General features: G+C 39.7%; 1 protein-coding gene across 1 annotated transcript in view; it reads right to left on the bottom strand.

Moving 5' to 3' along the window:
- LOC103623738 (rap1 GTPase-GDP dissociation stimulator 1-like) overlaps window positions 1-18,705 on the bottom strand; it is a 31,750-nt gene that overhangs the window by 5,003 nt on the left and 8,042 nt on the right. The window contains exons 2-10 of the mRNA XM_017746362.1: window positions 15,062-15,172; window positions 14,114-14,236; window positions 13,830-13,955; window positions 12,108-12,236; window positions 10,832-10,957; window positions 9,962-10,105; window positions 5,689-5,823; window positions 3,973-4,098; window positions 801-940 (exon numbers count right to left, since the gene is read on the bottom strand). Of these exons, the coding sequence (XP_017601851.1) occupies window positions 801-940; window positions 3,973-4,098; window positions 5,689-5,823; window positions 9,962-10,105; window positions 10,832-10,957; window positions 12,108-12,236; window positions 13,830-13,955; window positions 14,114-14,236; window positions 15,062-15,172 (1,160 nt within the window). The remainder of the gene's footprint in view (window positions 1-800; window positions 941-3,972; window positions 4,099-5,688; window positions 5,824-9,961; window positions 10,106-10,831; window positions 10,958-12,107; window positions 12,237-13,829; window positions 13,956-14,113; window positions 14,237-15,061; window positions 15,173-18,705) is intronic.

The following is an 18,705-nucleotide window of genomic DNA, read 5'->3' as shown; positions in this document are numbered from 1 at the left end:
TAGATGGAAATTACTTGTCTGCTGCAGTGCAAACTGATGGTATTCAAAGACTAGAGATAACACTGCTTTTGGCACTGATCATATGTGTCTGCTTAGAGCTGGTCTAATTTACCTGGAATATCAATACTTAGAATTAAATATAGATGCATATCTGTAAGATATATATATTTTGTCTTGTTTCAGTTTGTCCTTATTCCACTCTTTCATTTCAAGTCGTCAAACTAGCAAGGATTAGTTTTGCTTTATCAAAGCCTGTGAAGATAATATCTACGTTTTTAATCACTACCTCATAGTAAAGCATGGCTGGGATGCCTGTGTGTAATAGCACAATTTACAAAAGACAGAAGCCTGTTCTAAAGTACCAGCAGATAAAGATCATGCCAGATTCATTCATCATGGATAACTGGGCTCTTTGGAGCTGCTGGAGGACTGACATTTAGGACAGGCCTGGGGTTTTTTTACCGTTTTAATTTAAAATTTGAAACATATTTATGGACATAGAAAAGCTTTACCTGCTTACCATTTGTCAAGCCTTACTTGAGGAGGGTCAGTGTTGACAAGTGACAGTAAGTGACCATGGTGCTTGTTTCTGTGAGGTGTCTGTGGTTACAGAGTGCACAGGTTTCCCCCTCACTTCGCCCTTACTGGTGTTGAGGCAGACCAGAGAGGTTTTTACTGTGAGCCTTCATGGTTTTTGTTGTAAAGCTGTATGTGCTGTTTAATCCCTAGCTGTGTCAACAAGCTCTAAAAATATTTGAGAAGGGTGAAGTAGAAATGTATCAGAGCAGTAGTTCTCGTACCTGGGATCTGTTGTGGTGCAGGATCGATGCCAGCAGCCGGTTTGCCTCTCTGCAGATGCTGCTGTGGTCACTCACACTGCCCCACTGCACCAGCCTGTTGAGCAGCATGGGGTCATGGCCCAGGATTTCAGCTGCGTCAGCTGAAGAGAAAAGCATCATCAAGAGGCATTTGAAATCAGACCTCTGTCTGTCTGCCACAGGAATGTGAATGTGGAAGTCACTAGGGCCGTGCATGCACTCAGCATCCTCTAAGAACTCTGCTTGCAGCTTTGGGCTTTTAAAGGATCTTGGAAATACTTACCAAAGGAATTGTGCAGGGGAAGGACAAAACAAGCTGTTCCAACAGACGTATCCTTTTCAAGAGGCTGCTGAAGTAGGGCTGAAAATGAGCAGCTTTCTATGAAAGCAAATACTCTGTTGCGATACTTCAGGGGGCCTGTCCCTTTCCCACTTGGTGTTTTGCACTTGCACTTTGAGCCCTGCATGAATGTAACCGTGGGCTCTTGGGAGCCTGTTTGTGCTGTTACAGTGATAATTCATTACTGTTGGTAGCATGGGAAGTCAAGTCTTAGTACAGAACTGCAGCATGTCAGTAATTGGATGACCTGAGTCTTAAGGATGTGTGTTGAACCACATATAAGGCATCATCAGAAATTCCCCTTGAGTGTGGAAGAGCCTTTTAATTTGCATTCCCCTGTGTTTCAGGAATCCTATTTCAAGACTTGCTAGAAATATTAGTCTGTATGGTTGACATCTGAAAAAACCTCACTAGATAACTTTTCCTGAGACGTGGAACTCTAATTATATTAACACCTGTAACAGAAGGGATAGATTTGATAGAGGCATCACCCTGCTCCTGTTCCTTTATCTGGCCCTTTCCTCTGTGTGTTGCATTTCTTTTGAAATATGCTGGCAGGGTCAAATAGAGCATGCACCAGAAGGTCAGTGTCAGTAAACCACATGATTGCTCTGGATATTTTCAAGAAGCTGTAAATTAGCCTATACTCTGTTTTGGGGGAAGGAGGTGGGGAAGTACACACACTTCCTTTTTAATTTGTCCAGTCCACTAAGGAACAATCCACAGGTCAAAATCCCACAAGGAATCTGGGAGCTTATAGCCTAGCTGCCATAGTTTGAGATAAGAGTTACAGGGCATTGCACAGCTACCTGCATGTTATTGCCTGTAACACAAGACTTTTCTTTCTACTCAGATGTTACTCATTAGTCTGCAGAGATCATGGTAATCAGTTTAGTACAGGAAGTTGAAGAAAGAGGCTGGAGGATGGAACCAGTGTAAGAGGTTTGTTGCAAAGGCAGGTTCTTTACTCAGTTTGGCAGGCAATAGAGCTCTTTGAGATAAAACCTGATAGTTTTTCCTAACAGGAAAACCTTTTAACTTAAAATTTATTCAAATTTGTCATTTTATAGGATTGAACTTTCAGTTGTGCTGAAAGTCCTTTGGCTATTGAAGTGCACAAATTATTCTGCTCCTCTGAAGTAAAATGGTAGAAGAACCAGGAGTTAACATCTCTTTATAGTAATGAAGGTGACAGATCTGCCTGCAGTTTTCTGTGGTTAGGAAGAAACCTACCTCTTCTAGTCTGTAAGCCTCAGCATGCCTGCTGATAGTCAGAGTAATGAATTTATACTAGATAAGGCAATTAACTAATTTAGTGTGGACTTCTTAGTAGATGTGTATTCATAAGAGTTTCAGGCTGAGTTAATTAAGGGCAATGGGTAAACAGAATAGAAGGTAATTAAAAGTGATAGAATTTTATGTTCAGAGGTGGGAATGGATAAACACTGAATCTCCTTCATATTTTATTCTACTTTGCATTTTGATAAGAATGTTGTGTCAGATTTAGAAGTTGTACCTTGTGCCAAATTCCAACTTTGTATTAGGGCTGGTAAATAAAAAAAAAGACAGTTTAGTGTTTGATAATTTAGATCTGTGTTACTGTGATGTCTCAATTTCAAATGTTAAATGCTCCCCCCTGTCACAATTGAGATACAACTTTAGAGAAATGACATTAAAATGACTTCTTCAAAGCCTCAGAGCAGGAAGATTCTAGGTTTCTGTATATCTTGTAATGTTCATTTCCTACCACAGTGAAATATAAGTAAAAGCAGCTTTTCACTGGACTGGAAGCAGTGGAAAGTAATACAAGGGCTAGATCTAAATTTTCTATTGTGCATGTTAATTTGATAAAAGATGCAAGTAGCTGTCATATTAAGGGGTGCCTGCAGTAGTGCAATTGAAAGCAGTGTGAAATGTAGGAGAGTGAGGTTTTATCTTCTTCCATATAATTAATGAAGTGGTGTCTGTAACTGTCCCATGTCAGTTGTCACTTCCTGTCACAAAATGGTCATAACTATTCTGGTTCTGGTTTTGGCATATCTCATTCCTGCATATCAAGGGATCACTACTGATTAGTGCTCTAGAGCAGCTGCTCTGGCAATATGAAAGACAATACCAAACCCCACGACGCTTGTTTTTGTATTGTGCTCTGGTAAGAGCTAAGTAAGCCTAAGGGTATATTAAGATATTGAAGTAGATCTTAATGTAATTCCAACATTGTGCATGTTTCTCAAAATGCAGTGATGTGCACAGAAAGATTATTGTTGCTTTTGCATACCCCCCTCTGTGTTAAACTGAAGTGCAAATAGATAATCCAATACATTAACATGCAAAGTAAATTCAACATTTGAACCACATGAGCACGATAAAACTGCCAATGTGTATAGAAAGACTGGTAGAAATGAATTTCTCCTGCCTCTCTCCAACCCAGCCCCCTTTATTCCTTTTATGTTCTCTAGTTCTTTATTGATTTGCTGTCCTGTGATTTGACACTACAGCTTGGCTCTTTTTCATCATACTCATGCCTTGCTGCTGTATCTCTGGTGAAAAACATCATCTTTTAAGGCCTTTGCCCATTCTCACCGACTACTGTGGATTCTTTGTGTGGTTTGTTTCTCAACTACCTCTGAGGCTGACTGGGTCAGTCTGGAAAGTGTGCAGCCTCTGGCAGTAATCTCTGCTGGAAGCTCTCCAGATTGAGTGGAATTAGGTTAGGAGGACACTTAGCCCATAGTCTTGCACAGCCCTTGTTTTGCAGGGTAAGGGAGGAGGGGAGTTCATAGCTGATCTCAGTGAACATTAGTAGGTGCCTACCTTGACCATCTGCTAACATCCGTAACGTTCCGAGGAGTTTACACTGCACAGGAGGACTCTCTGACCTTAGAAGCGCCTCGATCCGCTCCGCAACACCTTCCTCCAGCATCTGAACCTTGCTGACAACTAGAACATGGAAAAGAGATGTTGATGCGAGGCTCAGTAATGACACAAACATCTGAAATATAGATATAACTGTTGTGAACTGTGTGCTGTGTTAGGCTTCTAGCAAAAAGTTCAACTTGTTAGAGAGCTTGGAAATTAAGTCAGGACTACATGATTGTTTAGACTTCTCTGTTGGGCTAAAACTTCCCTAGGGAACTGCTCTCGGGTTATTTTGGTTGATTTTGAACTTAGCCCTGGCCAGAATAAGTACATAAAACACAACATTGTTGTTTCTCTTCCTTTTTCTAGTTGTAATAGGTTATCCATCCACTTGCCCGCTCACATGAGGAAACCTTTCTGTGCCAGTTCATCTTAACTGAACCGGGGGGAAGATGTGATTTACTCAGCCATATTTCTTGAAAATGGATTTTCTTTTCATATTTGAGCTCACTGATCCCCTGTTGTTCATGCCTTTGTTTCTGTGCTTCCCTCTCCTCATTTTTGCATCTTTACTCCACTGGTTGGTGCAGTAATCCCTGGTAATAATCATAAGCGTGTCTGGAAGGAGTCTTAATACTGCTTAGCTGTGCTACCAAAAGCTGCTTCCTCCAGAGCAATTTTTTTCCCATTTCTGCATGCATTTTTGGGGGAGTAGTGAGGAAGATTGGACAGTGAAATGAGAGAACTGTTATATCCCTTTGTCCTTTTATTGGGAAAATTGGGAAGCAGACCCTCTTAAGTAAATTGCTCTTAATGTCCTTGTTTTTCAGTGGCACAGACTGACTCATTTTACTAGACCATAATGACTTTTTCAATTTTTTTTTATAAGCATCTGTTCTCTAAGATCAATACTTGAATTGAAGAGTTCTTCTGTGTCTGTTTCCAAGTGTTGACCCATATTTAATTAATGTTTATGGATTTCCACTCAGTGTTTTTTTTTCTTTTTTTTTTTCAGGTAGCAGATTATACTGTTGAAAGTGATAGAGTTTGTGTTTCTAGAAGTGTTGCATTTCTGTTAGAATATGTAACAGATATTACAGATATTTTTATGAATTGATGAGGAAAACTGCAGTGTAGGAATAGCATTTCAAGTGTCCACACACTTGGAAAGCTCTAAAATCGTTTGTAATAGACTTGAACAGAACAGATAATCACAATGCTCTGTATTAATATATTGATATTTTATAATTCAGTTGAGCTTTTTACAACGCATCTTCAAAGAACATTACGATTTAGTGGTTCTGTATGTAGCAGTGAATATTGGCTTTATGGAAGAGAAAGTCTGACATCCCTACCAGCTATCTCCACCTTGTACTCTGTATTTTAAGCTATAAACCCTGTTCTGATTTTTTTTTGTCTTGAGCTGCTGTATGCTATTAATATGAAACAATTTTAGCAGCTGGTAATGAGATTACGGTTTATGATATTTAAACTCTTTATGTAGATGAGGAAGTCCTGATGAATTATTCAACTGTATGTTCCTGCAGGAGAGGGGGAAAAGTCAATTGCCCCTCAAAACACAAGGGACTGGCATTGGTGAGTTGGACAGAGCTGCACAGATGACCCATCTTTACAAAGAATCGCAGTGAGTCAGTTGTCTTCAGACTGTACCTGGAATAGCGAGGTTCTGCAGTGCACTGAGTGCAGCCTGTTGGACAGAGGTGTCCCTGCTCTGGACGTGCTTCTCCAGCAGGTCCAGGAGCTGGTGTATGACTCCCAGCTGGACCATGCGCAAACAGCTGCTATCTGAAGAAAGGGGCAGAACCAAGCAGGTGAGACAGGTAAGAAACACAATGATAGAAACTAATAATGCAAATTCAGAATTCAGGGAGTCTTGACTGTTTTCATGTCTTGCTAAGATCAAGGCTATAGATATTGCATTGTTTTTTGCAACCTTCAGCTCTCTAGATAGAGGTAAGCTTCAGCTACCTGTAAACTGATGCTGAGACAGACTCCAGTAAAGTTTAGCTTAAGAGAGCTTTCAAGGGACAGTCACTGTCAAATTCAAAACCCTAGGTTTTCCAGTCTTTTTGTTTGTTTGTTTTCCTCAGTGCTGCTGTATTTTCCACTATATATGTAGTAGAATACCAGTGGCATCTTCCATTTCTTCCCAGGATACCTTTAACACTCCTTTAATTTCACTATTCTACTGATTTAAGACACTATTGTGAAACCAGGGATGTTATCCACCAACAGTAAATCTGATTACTAGTTCTGTACTGCTGTTATTCCTTGTTTTCTATGAAATAAGTTATCATTAACTACTCCTTGAAAGAATCAGAGCTAGGTTTTTCTTACCTCTTTTGAGAAACACACTTTCTGAAATGAAAAGTCTATTGGTGTTGCACTCACATAAAGGTAGGAAAATATGACCTGACCTGAAGAGATCTGGTTTATTTAATCCAAGTGAAGGAGCAGATTTGTCCATTCCAAAAAACTACCGCTTTCCCCAGCAATGCTCTGCAGTATTTTGTCAGTGCATGTCTCTGTCTCCTTCTGTCTTTGAGAACTTGGCTCTGTACAAGTGGCAGCTTTGTTTTCAGAAGCTGCTTAGCTCACCTTATTAGGAAATGAGAAAGTTCTGCTAAAGAGCAAAAGGAAACCTTCCATGCTACTGATGGCATCCTTTCTGAAGGAAGTGTTTTGAAGATGCCATTTGGAAAATAATTTTCTGTATTTTCCTTTATGCAGTTTGTTATGCCTCAAGAGAAGTATATGCCTGACACATACGAACATCTCCTTATTGCTGTGCTCCTACCTTGTGAAGGCTGTTAGTTAAAAAATGGCAAAACAGTGTGAACACTAAATAGACTACGTGTTCACTTGGAATAAAGAGTTATCCGTGGAACTGTACACACCTCGTGCAAATACATGGTCTGGCCAAAAGTATCTTTAGTACTTGTTATGGTTCTAACTAAATTTACAGACTGAGGTGTACAGGCTTCTAATTTTTGTATGTATAGCATGTGAAAAAGGGCCTTAGTAATTTTAACACCTTTGCTGGTTTGGATGATATTTCCACCTCCAAGTCATAGACACTCCTGTTGTCCTTTGAACATGTCTTCTGAACAAGTGCTTATTATTCTTCTCGTCTCTTAACATTTCACTTAGTAGCCTGTTTTTCCCCTGTATTCTTACATATGTTAGATAAGAATTTGTCAAAAGCTTATAAAATGTAATTGGATATTTTCCTGAGAGATCTGTTAGTCTGTGAAATAGTTAGAATTCTACTCACGCAAAAATCTTTTGATACCGTTTTATGCCCACATTGTGAAAAGCTGATGGTTTTGCTTATCATTCTTCAAGTGTTCTCTTGCCTGCTCCTAATCTTTGGAGATCAGAGTATATGAGGAAAAATTGCCCAGTCCACTTTAGGAACAGGTTCCATAGAAATAGGTCACCTCTTTTGGCCTGATAAAATTCTACAGGGAAAAAATTTCGATCTTCATATAGACTAACCTTAATTGAACTTAATTTCTCTCTTCTCCCCCACCTCTCAAACTGAAGAATGTCAGAGCTTTTTTTTTTTTTTTTTCTCATGTAGTAAAGTGCAAATAGGCAGAGCCCATTAGTGGTTGCCTTGCTTTGATTGTCTCAGAGCTCCAAATTGCTTTTTTCTCCTATGGAGTTTTTGCTTTAATAGCAGCAGAACATTCAATTTAATGGCTCATAGTTAAAGTCTGATAGGAACAACCACTTTTCATAGCTGCAGAAGCTGTCTGTCATCTTTTCGTTGCCTAGAAGTCATTTGATGCTGAGATCAGATTTCCATAGGACTTTTTTTCTCCCAGATTAAAAACTGTGCACACATCAGTGGCACATAGTGAGGCATGAGAGAGATTATTTGCTTCTTCCACATGAAACATCTAATGCTGTGGTGGGGAAGATGGGGGGAGAAGAGCAAGAGACAAAGCAAGTCATTCAGCTGAGTAAATTGAAATAGCCAGTTAGAGGCACTGGGGGCACTTCCGTGGCCTTTGTAGAGCCATGAGGCACAATGGCTGATTCAGAACAAGGTATAAGGCAAGGAAGAAAGGGAGCCTGGAAAGATGGAGGTGGAGGTGAAGAGATGTGTGGATGATAGCTTGCTTAAAAAAAAAAAAACCCAACAAAACCAATATTCAGACAGATTTGAGGGAATCTTTTATAATAATTAAGCACCTATTAGTGCAGAAAGTTGAGCAATTTTGTTAACTCTGTTTGAAGCAAGTACGGTAGCTGTCGGTGACAAAGGACAGGAAGTGTGGTGGGGATCTTTCGCTGATGGATTGAGCACAGCATGCCTTCCAGGAGTCTGCTTATAAGAATCTGTTTCCTTCTGCATAGTATAAAGGCTCATTGCTTTCTATAATAGGAATTGAAAGATAAAATGGCTTATCTTGAGATTTCTCTCCCCCCTGCCAATGTGTCTGAGTAGCCCTCCCTTTCGGAAAAGTGATTTAAAACCTCAAACATCAATAACTGTGTGGGGGTGGTTTTTTTGGGTTGTTTGTTTGTGTGGTGGTGTTGTTTAAGGTGGGTTTTTTTGGTGTTGGTTGGTTGGTTGGGGTTTTTTGTTGTTTGGTTTTTTTTGTTGTTGGTTTTTTTTTTTTTTGTTTGTTTTTGTTTATTTCTAAAAAATATATTCCCGATGAAATATTTCCAGAGTCTCCCCTGTAATAAGGTGTGGTTCAGGAAAAAGAAAAGTGCAAAAGCTTGCCTACCTGATTGACCCATTTTTCACGATTATGGCCCCCAAATTACTTTAGTATCACTAGCATCTAGAACTTAAAAGCATGCAAGTCTCCAGTCTGCAGAAAAGAATGTAACTGTTTCAGAACCAGGGAGTAGTGAAATCTGATAGTGTTGGTTTTCTCTGCACTCACAAACAGTGGCTTTCCATCTTTGAAGGGTAGAGAATAACCAACCTTACAATTTGTTTTGTAAAATTAGCAATAGGCATTGCCCCTGTCTTGGTAGCTGCAAGTGTCTGGATGTGGTGCAAGTATCCATGTTCTAAGAGATGATGCCACAGCCCTAGGCAAAAACCTTCTGTATGTACTTATTTGTGTTATGAGAAATAGAGAATATCTCATATCTGATTATAATTAGCCCCAAAGTGAACTGTTCTGTCATTAAGTGATGACTTAGATTGTTGTAAAGGTTAATAATTTAAGACCTTTATGTTGTTGATTGCTTTGGGGTTGAGAGTGGTGGGATGCAGTGTAAGTGTCCAGTTCTTGATGTTTTAATCTGTATTACCCAAAATACAGCATAGCAGCAATATAAACAAAGTTTGAGCCTTTTTGTGTTGTTCCTGAAATCAGCTTAAAGTCTTAGTAAAACATCTGGGTCACCAATGTGTGTAGTCTGCTCCTAATAGATAGATGCAGAACTTGGACTACAAGAAGTTACTACATTTCATTTGCTAACCCAGATACTCAAAAGTACCTAACAGATCTGGAATAGTGAATGGGGGAGTAGTTCAATACCCTGCAACTCAATGTGATTAGCTTCAAATTTAAGACTGGCTCTTGAGCCAGCTTTGGAAGTAAAGTTACAGAAGCAGGGTGTGACCTTATAGCCACAGTACAGCTACAATGGCTCAAGCTCCTGCACGTGGCCTTTGTGTCCTGGCCAGGGACAGACACAGGGGTTTTAGATCACCTGAGGCAACACACGTACGTGCCTGAAGGGAAGCATGGTAGCCCAAGCACTGGGCTCTAGGCTATAGAAATGAAAAGTGTGGTGCCTGAGAAGGATTCCTGTACAGATGATAAAAGAGATTGTGGATGGGTCCCTGTTAAGTAAAAGAAAGCAACAGAGAAGATGGCAACTCCTCTGCTGTGGGGACTTCTGGATGCTGATTCTTTATGTACCTGGCCTGTAATATTCCCTTTTTTACCTCCAAGAAGCAGAGAGACAATGAGATCCGATGCAGCCTTCACAATGCATGTATCTTCAGCTTGTGAACTGCCTTGGAGCCTCAGCAGGATTTTAGACAGCACCTCTGCCACACCTGCCTCCACCAACTGCACTTTCAGAGCATCTGCAGAGATCACAGTAAAAGTACATTAAAAACTTCTTGGCTCTTTGTGGAAGCATTTCAAGCTAAATAGAAAGCTAAATCCTTGAACTTTAGCTAGTGTTTTTTTCAGGTGCAGTCACTGTTTTGGTTTTGTTTGTAACAGCTTTCTGGAGCTAGGATGACACCAAGGCAGAATGAGCAAAACTTTCTGCATTGGTCTTTGACATTTGTGTTGCCAGTCATGAGCTTTCATGTCTTTAAAATCTGTGTCAGATATCTAGATATTTTTAGTGGACCAATGTTGGCACTGCTGCTTAGAGTACACATCTTTACAGATTTACAGAATATTCTGAGCTGGAAGGGACCCACAAGGAGCAGTGAGTCGAGCTCTTAAGTAAATGACCTAAACAGGAATTGAACTTGGTACCCAGTTGTTCTGATTTTTTAAATTAAAAATACAATCTGTGTTGCTGCTTTCCTCTTACCCACCGTGGAGAATAAATTTGAATCTGCTGTCTTTTGGATCTACTGAAATGCGGTGAAGTGCTACTCTCTCCCTCCTTTCTTTGTTGTCTCACCTCTTACAATGTTGTTCAGGCCAGGATCTTGCATGTTCTTTTGGCTTTTTTCTCCTGAAAGGGTTACTAGTTCCATTAGCAGGCTCCCATTGCAAACTTGGAACCCAGAGCTTAAACCAGTTCAATACCCAGTCTCCCCTTGTTCCACCCAGACCAAAAGGAGCCTTACCGTTTTCTGCAAGTGCTTGCAGGACCTCAAAGACAATTTCTAACCTCTCATGGCTCTCTGCTCTCCTCAGTTGTTTCACCAGCTGTTCAGCAACTTTGGTCATGCTTAGAGCTTCCTTGGCTGAATCTGTACATGTGATAAAGTCAGGATTTTGAATGTTTCTTTATTTGATTAAATGTTTAGAGCATATCTCTCTATGATCTGAAGTGATTAGACCCTGTTTTTGAAGGCTTTTTCTGTTCTGACAGACTCCTCTATTTCTTTGGACAGCACTGAGACAGGAAAGCTCTATCCCTTCTCCCTCCAGCTGCTTTAACTGTTTTTTCTGTAATTCCTGTAGACCTCATAGGTGTCAGATTAATCCTGGCTTAATTTACCTGACTGTTACAAATCCACCTGGAGTATGATTATTTAACACAAGAAAGTGTCATTAGCACATGTCACTTTGCTGTAGTAGTATATTTTTTGCCTTGATTAGGGGCTTCTAGTCTTGCTGGGTTCCTAAACACCATCAAGATGTATGTTAGCAAAGCTTGCCACTGTTTGACATAGAATACATTTTAATGGCATATATTGAATAATGTAAGAGCTATAATAAGGACAGACCTACTTAGAGAATAATGTGACAGTGTGATACCATGTCCCCTTCCCTGCTTCTCCCCTTAAAAGGAGGAAGCAGTAGATCAAATTTTAGCCAGACCATATATAGAGAGTGATAATAATTTTGTACTTGGTCTTTTTCTTCTATTACTACTCACAACTTGCGTAAAGTAGGGCAAATATATTCTAAATCAGAGGATTTCAAAGCTTTTGCTTTGAAAATTGTGTAAATGAAAATGGAAGCTGTTTCAGTAAGTATGGATACTTAATTATTAAATAGAAATGAGATTTTAATAAACAGGCTTTTAATGTACCATCTCTGAAGTAGCTGAAATTTTCAGTTTATTATATGAAGTTATGCCATCTCTTCTTTTGGGGCCAAAAGCTGTCTGTTAAATCTGAATTGTTTTAATGTAGTACCAGTAAATGCTGCTGCTCCATAGAAGAGTAGTTATTTCTCCAATCCAGATAGTGTGGCCAGTTCCTGATTAGGTATCAGTAATGTGTTAAAAACAAAGCCCAAAAAACCGCCACCCCTGCCTCACCACAAAACCAAAGGAAAAACAAAACAAAGCCAACAAATGTGTGGGCATGGAAGTGCAGTGACAGTGTGGAGATGATATTTTGCTCTAAGATGCAAAAACTTTAAAAAACTTTTAAAAAAGACCTTACTTACCAAGGTCTGCAAGATTGTACAAGGCCAATAGAGCAACGTGGACAAGTGGTTCACTCTCTGCATAGTCAGTTAATATTCGAACCAGTGATGGGATTACTCCAACCTTCACCAGCTCCTCCTGAAGGTCACCTGGTCAGCAAAGCATAGATGTTAAAGGTGATTAAATCAGGAACTGATTAAATCAGTGGAAAGGGTCCAGCTGAGATGCTTAGCAGTAATGTAGTCTGGTTCTTTCTCACACTGTTAGAATTTGTAAAGCCTTTGTGTGGTAGCTTCAGGCTAATGTGTGTATGGAGGAAATGCAAGTTTGGAACAAATTTTTGCTAAACCTCCTGATTCTACTTTGACTTAAGTAATTAAGCCACTCTCTCCATCCACATGTGCTTGCTGAGGAAAATTCCTGATGACCGTTTTCTTTCTTTTTGTAGTTAGTTTTGTAATGAATGCTTGCTTAATATCTAAAATGATTTTGAGAATGCCAAGAACTATAAGATACAAACTTGGCCAGTGATGGTTTCTTACCAGCACAAGGGCACTGCTTGTGCAGCAGTGTCTTGCTGAGAGCTGGGCTCCTGCTTGGGTCACAGCGTGTATGGCAGACACCAGGAAGGATCTGGGTGCTATTGTAGCATGGGCAATGGAAATTCAGAGAGGGAATGGTGAAGTTAATTTTTCTTCTCTTTGATGTATTTATTGCTGTATTAGTAATAGAATTTATTAAAGCACATCACAGTCGTCTTGGCAAATCTGTGCTGGGCCTGTGCTCTGCCAGAAGGGAAGCAGATGTGCAGTATGGCCATATGCTGTAGCAATGCTGGTATACAGGAGCTGCATGAGCCAGGAGTGTTATTGCAAGGAAAAGCTTTTTTTAATCTATTATGTGTCATTCCCTGGCAAATACATGTAATTCACAGGGAGCTTAGTGGAATCTATACCAGGTACCCATCACATTTGGATTTCATAAGAACAGTGCAGGGAGGCAAACCCACAGCTTTCTAAGTAAAGCTGTGCAGATCCACACCAGAAGGATAAGAGAAGATAGGTTGAAGGCAGTGGGTAGTGGATAGAAGATACTGGGTGAAAATTTCCATATTACTTTCAGTATACAATAAATATTTTGGTCAGTCTGGGAGTTAAAAGAAAAATCTTAAACGGTTTGGGCAAGTAAATGAAAATTGTTTAGTTTGTGAGACAGCAGGCAAGCTGGTGTCCAGGTACTTTGGAGCACAAAGCTCTCTTGCATACAAGTAGTGGTCTTCAGAAAAGACCACTCCTTGCATAGATAGATATCTCAGTTTGGTTTGGTGTTTTTTTTCAAGTCTGCTTTTTTCTAACATGGTTTTTAAACAAGTGCTTTCCCTTATAGATGTTCTTATTACTTTGGAAGAAGTCCAAGCCATTCAGGATTTGGACCCAAGGCAGTTCTGCAAAATTGATCAAGATATGTATGAGGCTCTGCTCCTCTTGTAATTGCAACGCAGTTCTGACAGAGATGTGCTACCCTGAAGTCAAAAATACGGGGGGGAAACCCAGAGTTCAGGCAGTGCTTAGGGTGCATTCAGCCAGGTTTGTGTGAGCTGTGTGAATTGTATACCTAACTGGAGGCTGAAGTGCATTATGTGCTCAGGTCTCATAAAATTATTATGAGTTACAGGTTACAATGCCTTTTAAAGTAATGCCTTAGAGCCAGGGAAAATCAGCTTCTTTTCAGTGGATACTTACGATTATCGTAACAGATACGGCCAATGGCCCTCCCAGCATGAAGCAGCATTTCTTGGTCTGTGCTCTCCAGCAAAGGTATCAGTGTTAGAACCAAATCTGCTTCAATACATGGTTTCTTCATTTCCTCTGCATAGATAAAAGAGAGGGAATTCCAGGCTTTTGCAATTTAGGAATGAAACAATTGCAATAGCAATGGCTGGTAGCCATGAAACAAAATTCAGGAGTGAAAACACGCAGCTAATGTGCTGTAAGATGCCTTGTAGTAATACTTGAGCACAACTTACCATTTTTGGCTATCTCTGAAAGCACGTGGGCTGCTTTCACTGCGCATTGTGGATTGCCCTTCAGGATTTTTGCCAAAGTTGGGAAGATGCCAGTCTCTCTGAGTAGGTGGAAGGATCTCTGCTCTGCAATGATAAGTGTTAGCAATACCTACAGTAGGTTTGCAGCTGTTTTATTCACATGCTCCTTTGTTTCCTGGAGTTCTGAGTGGGTATCTGTGGGATCCAAGGCTCTGATTTAACAAGGTTCTTAAAGTCTGTCTCACTCTGAATATATGGGCACAGTCATCTACTTGAATTGCAGCAAGTGTGCTTCCAGCTGATTACTCTGCTTTATGCTGAATTGAAGCAGGGGTGGCAAAGCAAAGAGGAAAAGAGTTTCATCTTCTTGGACTATAAGAGGATGCTTGCATAAGGCATGGAAAGTCAGGGATTAAGATGCTATTCCTGAGGTATGGCCTAGCAATTAATTTTGTAGCTAGGCACAGCATCTTTTATTAAACTAGCAATTAGAGCAGACAATTCCCATAGCCTTTTTTCATTGACAATATGGCCAGCTGTCCTGAAGGTGGTAAATCACCATCTGCCAGGAGACTCAAATAAATGCAGCTTTACGTCATTTTAGGAGACTGTGCAGAGGCTTTAGGGACTTTTGTGTAAGTAGACTAGAAACTGCTTTTAAAATGCCTGACCTGATAGGGTCACCCTAAATTAATCCTAGGAGTGTGTAGTAAATAGAATATTAAATCTGGAATTTCTCTGGAGTTTTAGGTATTTTAGTGACCAGTAACTTTGTGATTTTTATACAGAGATAAAAGAAAGCAACACAGCCTGAGGACAGCTATGGTTCCAGCAGCAATCACTCCTTGAAATACAGACTATCACAATAGTCAAAACCTGCAATTAATGCTTTTGAATTGTGCAAGTTGGTGATCCAAAGTGATACTTAACTATCTTCAGTAAGAGCCAGGAGAATCCCATTCAAACTTTCAAGGATCTGATCTTCAGCTTCTGTGTCATCTTCACAAAGCCCAAGGTATTCCAGGTGCTTACTCAGGGTTTCTATACAGAATGGGATAGAAAACTCTAGTGAGGCAGCATGGAAAATACTGAGTTCCTTGTGGAACAGTGCTAACATCTTATTATAAAATCATTTCCTGAAGGGTCAAGATCTAAATATGCTCATTTAATCCAAGAGCATGGGGTCAAAGGCTTGGTCACTTCTCATACAGCACATAGCTCTTGTGCAGGCATAAACACGTAGAGATAAATTGTCTGGAAACAGAAATTAACATATAATAACTGTGGCAGAGTTTGAGGTGGGAAGGAGAGAGGAATAATTACAGGACCCAAATCAAGTCTGTCATTTCCAAATACCTGTTTATCATAAAGACAGTACTTGCAGCTCAGCTAACTGGGTACCTACAGTGATAGTGGCCAGTAGCAGGCCCCAAATGAATACAAGAAACAGATGAGGTCAAATACTTCTCCCTTTATTTCTGTCAACTTTGGCCTTTAGAAACATACCTAGTATTTGCATCAATATACATTTAATACATGTTGATCAACTTGTATTCGAAAATTTTTTTATCTGTATAAGTTAATTCACAATTTTTATCTCCACATCACACAGTGACATTCAGTTCCACAGTTTGACTGTTGTAAGAGGAAGACACTTTCCTTTGTTTTAAAATATTTGCCAAAAAGGTCAGAGTTGATGGCCTTTGAGTTGCTGTAGTAAGAGAAAGGAATTATCCCTATTTGCCCTTCCATGTCTGTCATAATCAGATGGATTTTTGTTATAGTCCTCCTTTGTAATTCCTCTGCCAATTGGCTTAGGATTTACAGAAACTTTGATAACTTGCCTGAATCTTTTTCCAGTTCACTTTTATTTATTTTTTCTTTTTGGTGAGGATCTAGAATTTGAACGTGTTCTCAAGACTCAGGTGGACTGGGATTAAGACAGAGATTGTCATGTTTTGTTTTCTACTCTGTTAATTCTTTGTCTATTTGAGAATGGCTTTTGTGCAGCTAATCAAAATGACCCATTATCTTCTGGGCAGAGGGAGTTACTTAAACCCCACCATCCTTTAGAATTTGGCCATCTTTTCCCCATGTAGGTAGTTTACATTTGCAGGCACTGAACTTGATGTGCCTCTTTATGCCAAGTCATGCAGGATGATACAATTTTCCTGCAATTCTCTACAGTAAATTTCAATTTTGAGTACTCCAAATAATCAAAAAACTCCTTCCTATTCTGCTATTTCTAGGTCACTTATGAATATATTGAATTACACAGGCTCCAGTAAAGGTAACCTCAATAATTTTGGCTTTCTATTGTAAAAGCAGTCTTTATTCAGTTCCTCAGACTTCATCAGATAATTTATAAAAACTTGATTAATTTAACCATCTTGGGACTGATTCCTCAATAGTCCTTGTGTTTAATTCCATGCTTCTGCAGGGGCATTGAAGCAGACCCTGTTAAGACAGTTATTTTTGTGAAAAGGCAGTAGAACACCTACAGACTGTGACTAAAACTGACCAGAAAAGGATATTTATTTCTCTTTTGTGGAAAATTCTGGGGTGTTGACATTTTGTTTCATCCCATGCTGGAATAGATTGTTGAAATGGTGGAACTAGAGGCAAACCAGAACAATTTGTTTTAGTTTTTTTGCAGAAGTGGTTCTTTGCCAGCCAGGGCTGCCTGGCGCACTGCCCGGCCGGTGGGGAGCCAGGCTGGAATGGTGCCAGCCAGGCCAGCCAGCTGGTCAGACAGCAGGGAGTGCCTGCCCGCCTGGCCTCTGAGGAGGGTTTTAGCAGAATAAACATGTTCTGAAGGAATACTGTTCGTTTTCTTGAATCAGCATTTTTGCCAGAATATTGCTCATCAGCTTTAGTAATTCACCGTAGAAGTGGGGGAAATGGTCACTCATTGCCTGCAGGGCCTGAGTTTAGAAATCTCTTGAGACTGAGGTACAAAAGGCTTTTTTCCTGAGCTGAAGGCATAGATTATTAATTCATATATAAATCTGTACATAAGATACTGAGTGAGAGGCATAGTAACAGATTTTTGCTGTGGGAGTTGGTTTTTGATCGTCCTAATGAGAGCAGAGACAATAGTGCAGAAAATGTGCTGTAGCACAGGAATTTCATCTGGCTTCTGCAGTGGGGAAAGAGCCATGAGGGGTGAGCTCTTTGAATCCCTTGACCCATTGCTGTGTTTTGACCTATAAATCCTCACGGAGTGAGGAAGAAGAATCCCACGCACCTCTCTCAGCAACTGATTTTGCCCCCTCTAAAACAGCAATGGCTTCTGATTTTTTCATTTTCATAGCACTTCACATGTGTAGAAATTATTTTCTCTTTTTTTCTGGAGGAAGTATAGACTCTATCCTTCAATACAAATGGTACTCTTGGTGTTACTTATTATTGTTTGGGTCCTGAGCAGTGTGAGGTCTGTATGAGCCAATTTGTTGGAGGGCTTGAAACAACTTAATCCAGTCAAATACCTTGTGTTTTGCTGCTTCTTCCTTTGGTAATTTCCCATACTAAGCTTATTCTTCTGTCACTTACCTTTAGTATACTTTAGAAGGTTTTTCCATGGATGATTATTATCATCATTATTATTCAAGGCAGGGAAACAAGGTAATGTGTTTTTCCAGAGTATAAAGATGTGGTAGTTATTCACAACAGAGGTCTATTTAGCTCTGTCTAATGTCTCTTGTAATAGATGGCTAAAGAACAGTAAAAGAAGACACTATATATCCTTTCCCAGGTATGCTTTCTTAACTTCTAGTAATCAACTCCATAGGGATTTTCTTTGCCAGAAGTTTAATCTTGCTCGGTTGCACTTAAATTCATTAAAGTATTTATGCTAAATTTGTTTGAAATTTAGCTTGCAGAACATGGACTAGAGATAAGTGCCACAAAGTAACTATGGATTGAGAGAGAAAATAACTCATTCTTGTTTTTTCATGTTGAAATTGTCATCTGGCCCTCTCTTGACTGTAGTTTTCTCTAAATGTATTGCAACACCAGGGCAGGACACACAAGTCTCTATTTTGATATATCCTGTGTAATGGCTGAGGGAGGAGGGTTAGGGCTGAGAAACTGCTAGAGTTCTGCAAGTCAAGAGTAGCTGAAAGGCATAAGATGTGGCCTGAAGAAACTAAAAGCTCAACTCAGTACTGCAAAATAGCTGCTGGGTGTGTCTAGCAATGTAATTAAAAGCAAAGCAAAAAGCAAAGTTGACCTGCATTCATGTTAGTGTGGCAGCCTGCAAAATCATGTAGCTGTAAGTCTCCATTTTCTCACAGTATTTTTTTAATGCTCTTCCCTAAAATAAAAAAAAAGAATTCCTGGTTTGTGGCATGACCTATATAAACCTATGGTGATAAATGTACCTGTATGCTGAGTAGAAGTATTATTGCACAGTAGTCGAAATAAAGCTCTAGGTCTTGTCTGGGAATGTGATATTAAATTTATTTCGTATGAGACATGAAGGAGTAAATTAGAGATGGAGAAGTCCAGGAGAGCTGGTAAGTGTGTGTGTGTTAAGAGCAAATAAAGCCTGTAAGGTCACATATATTCCTGCT

Source organism: Corvus brachyrhynchos, unplaced genomic scaffold, assembly GCF_000691975.1.
Source record: "Corvus brachyrhynchos isolate BGI_N302 unplaced genomic scaffold, ASM69197v1 scaffold279, whole genome shotgun sequence".
NCBI classification, from domain to species: domain Eukaryota; kingdom Metazoa; phylum Chordata; class Aves; order Passeriformes; family Corvidae; genus Corvus; species Corvus brachyrhynchos.
The sequence above is the reverse complement of the archived record's forward strand: the minus strand, read 5'-3'. Positions and strand labels throughout refer to the sequence as shown.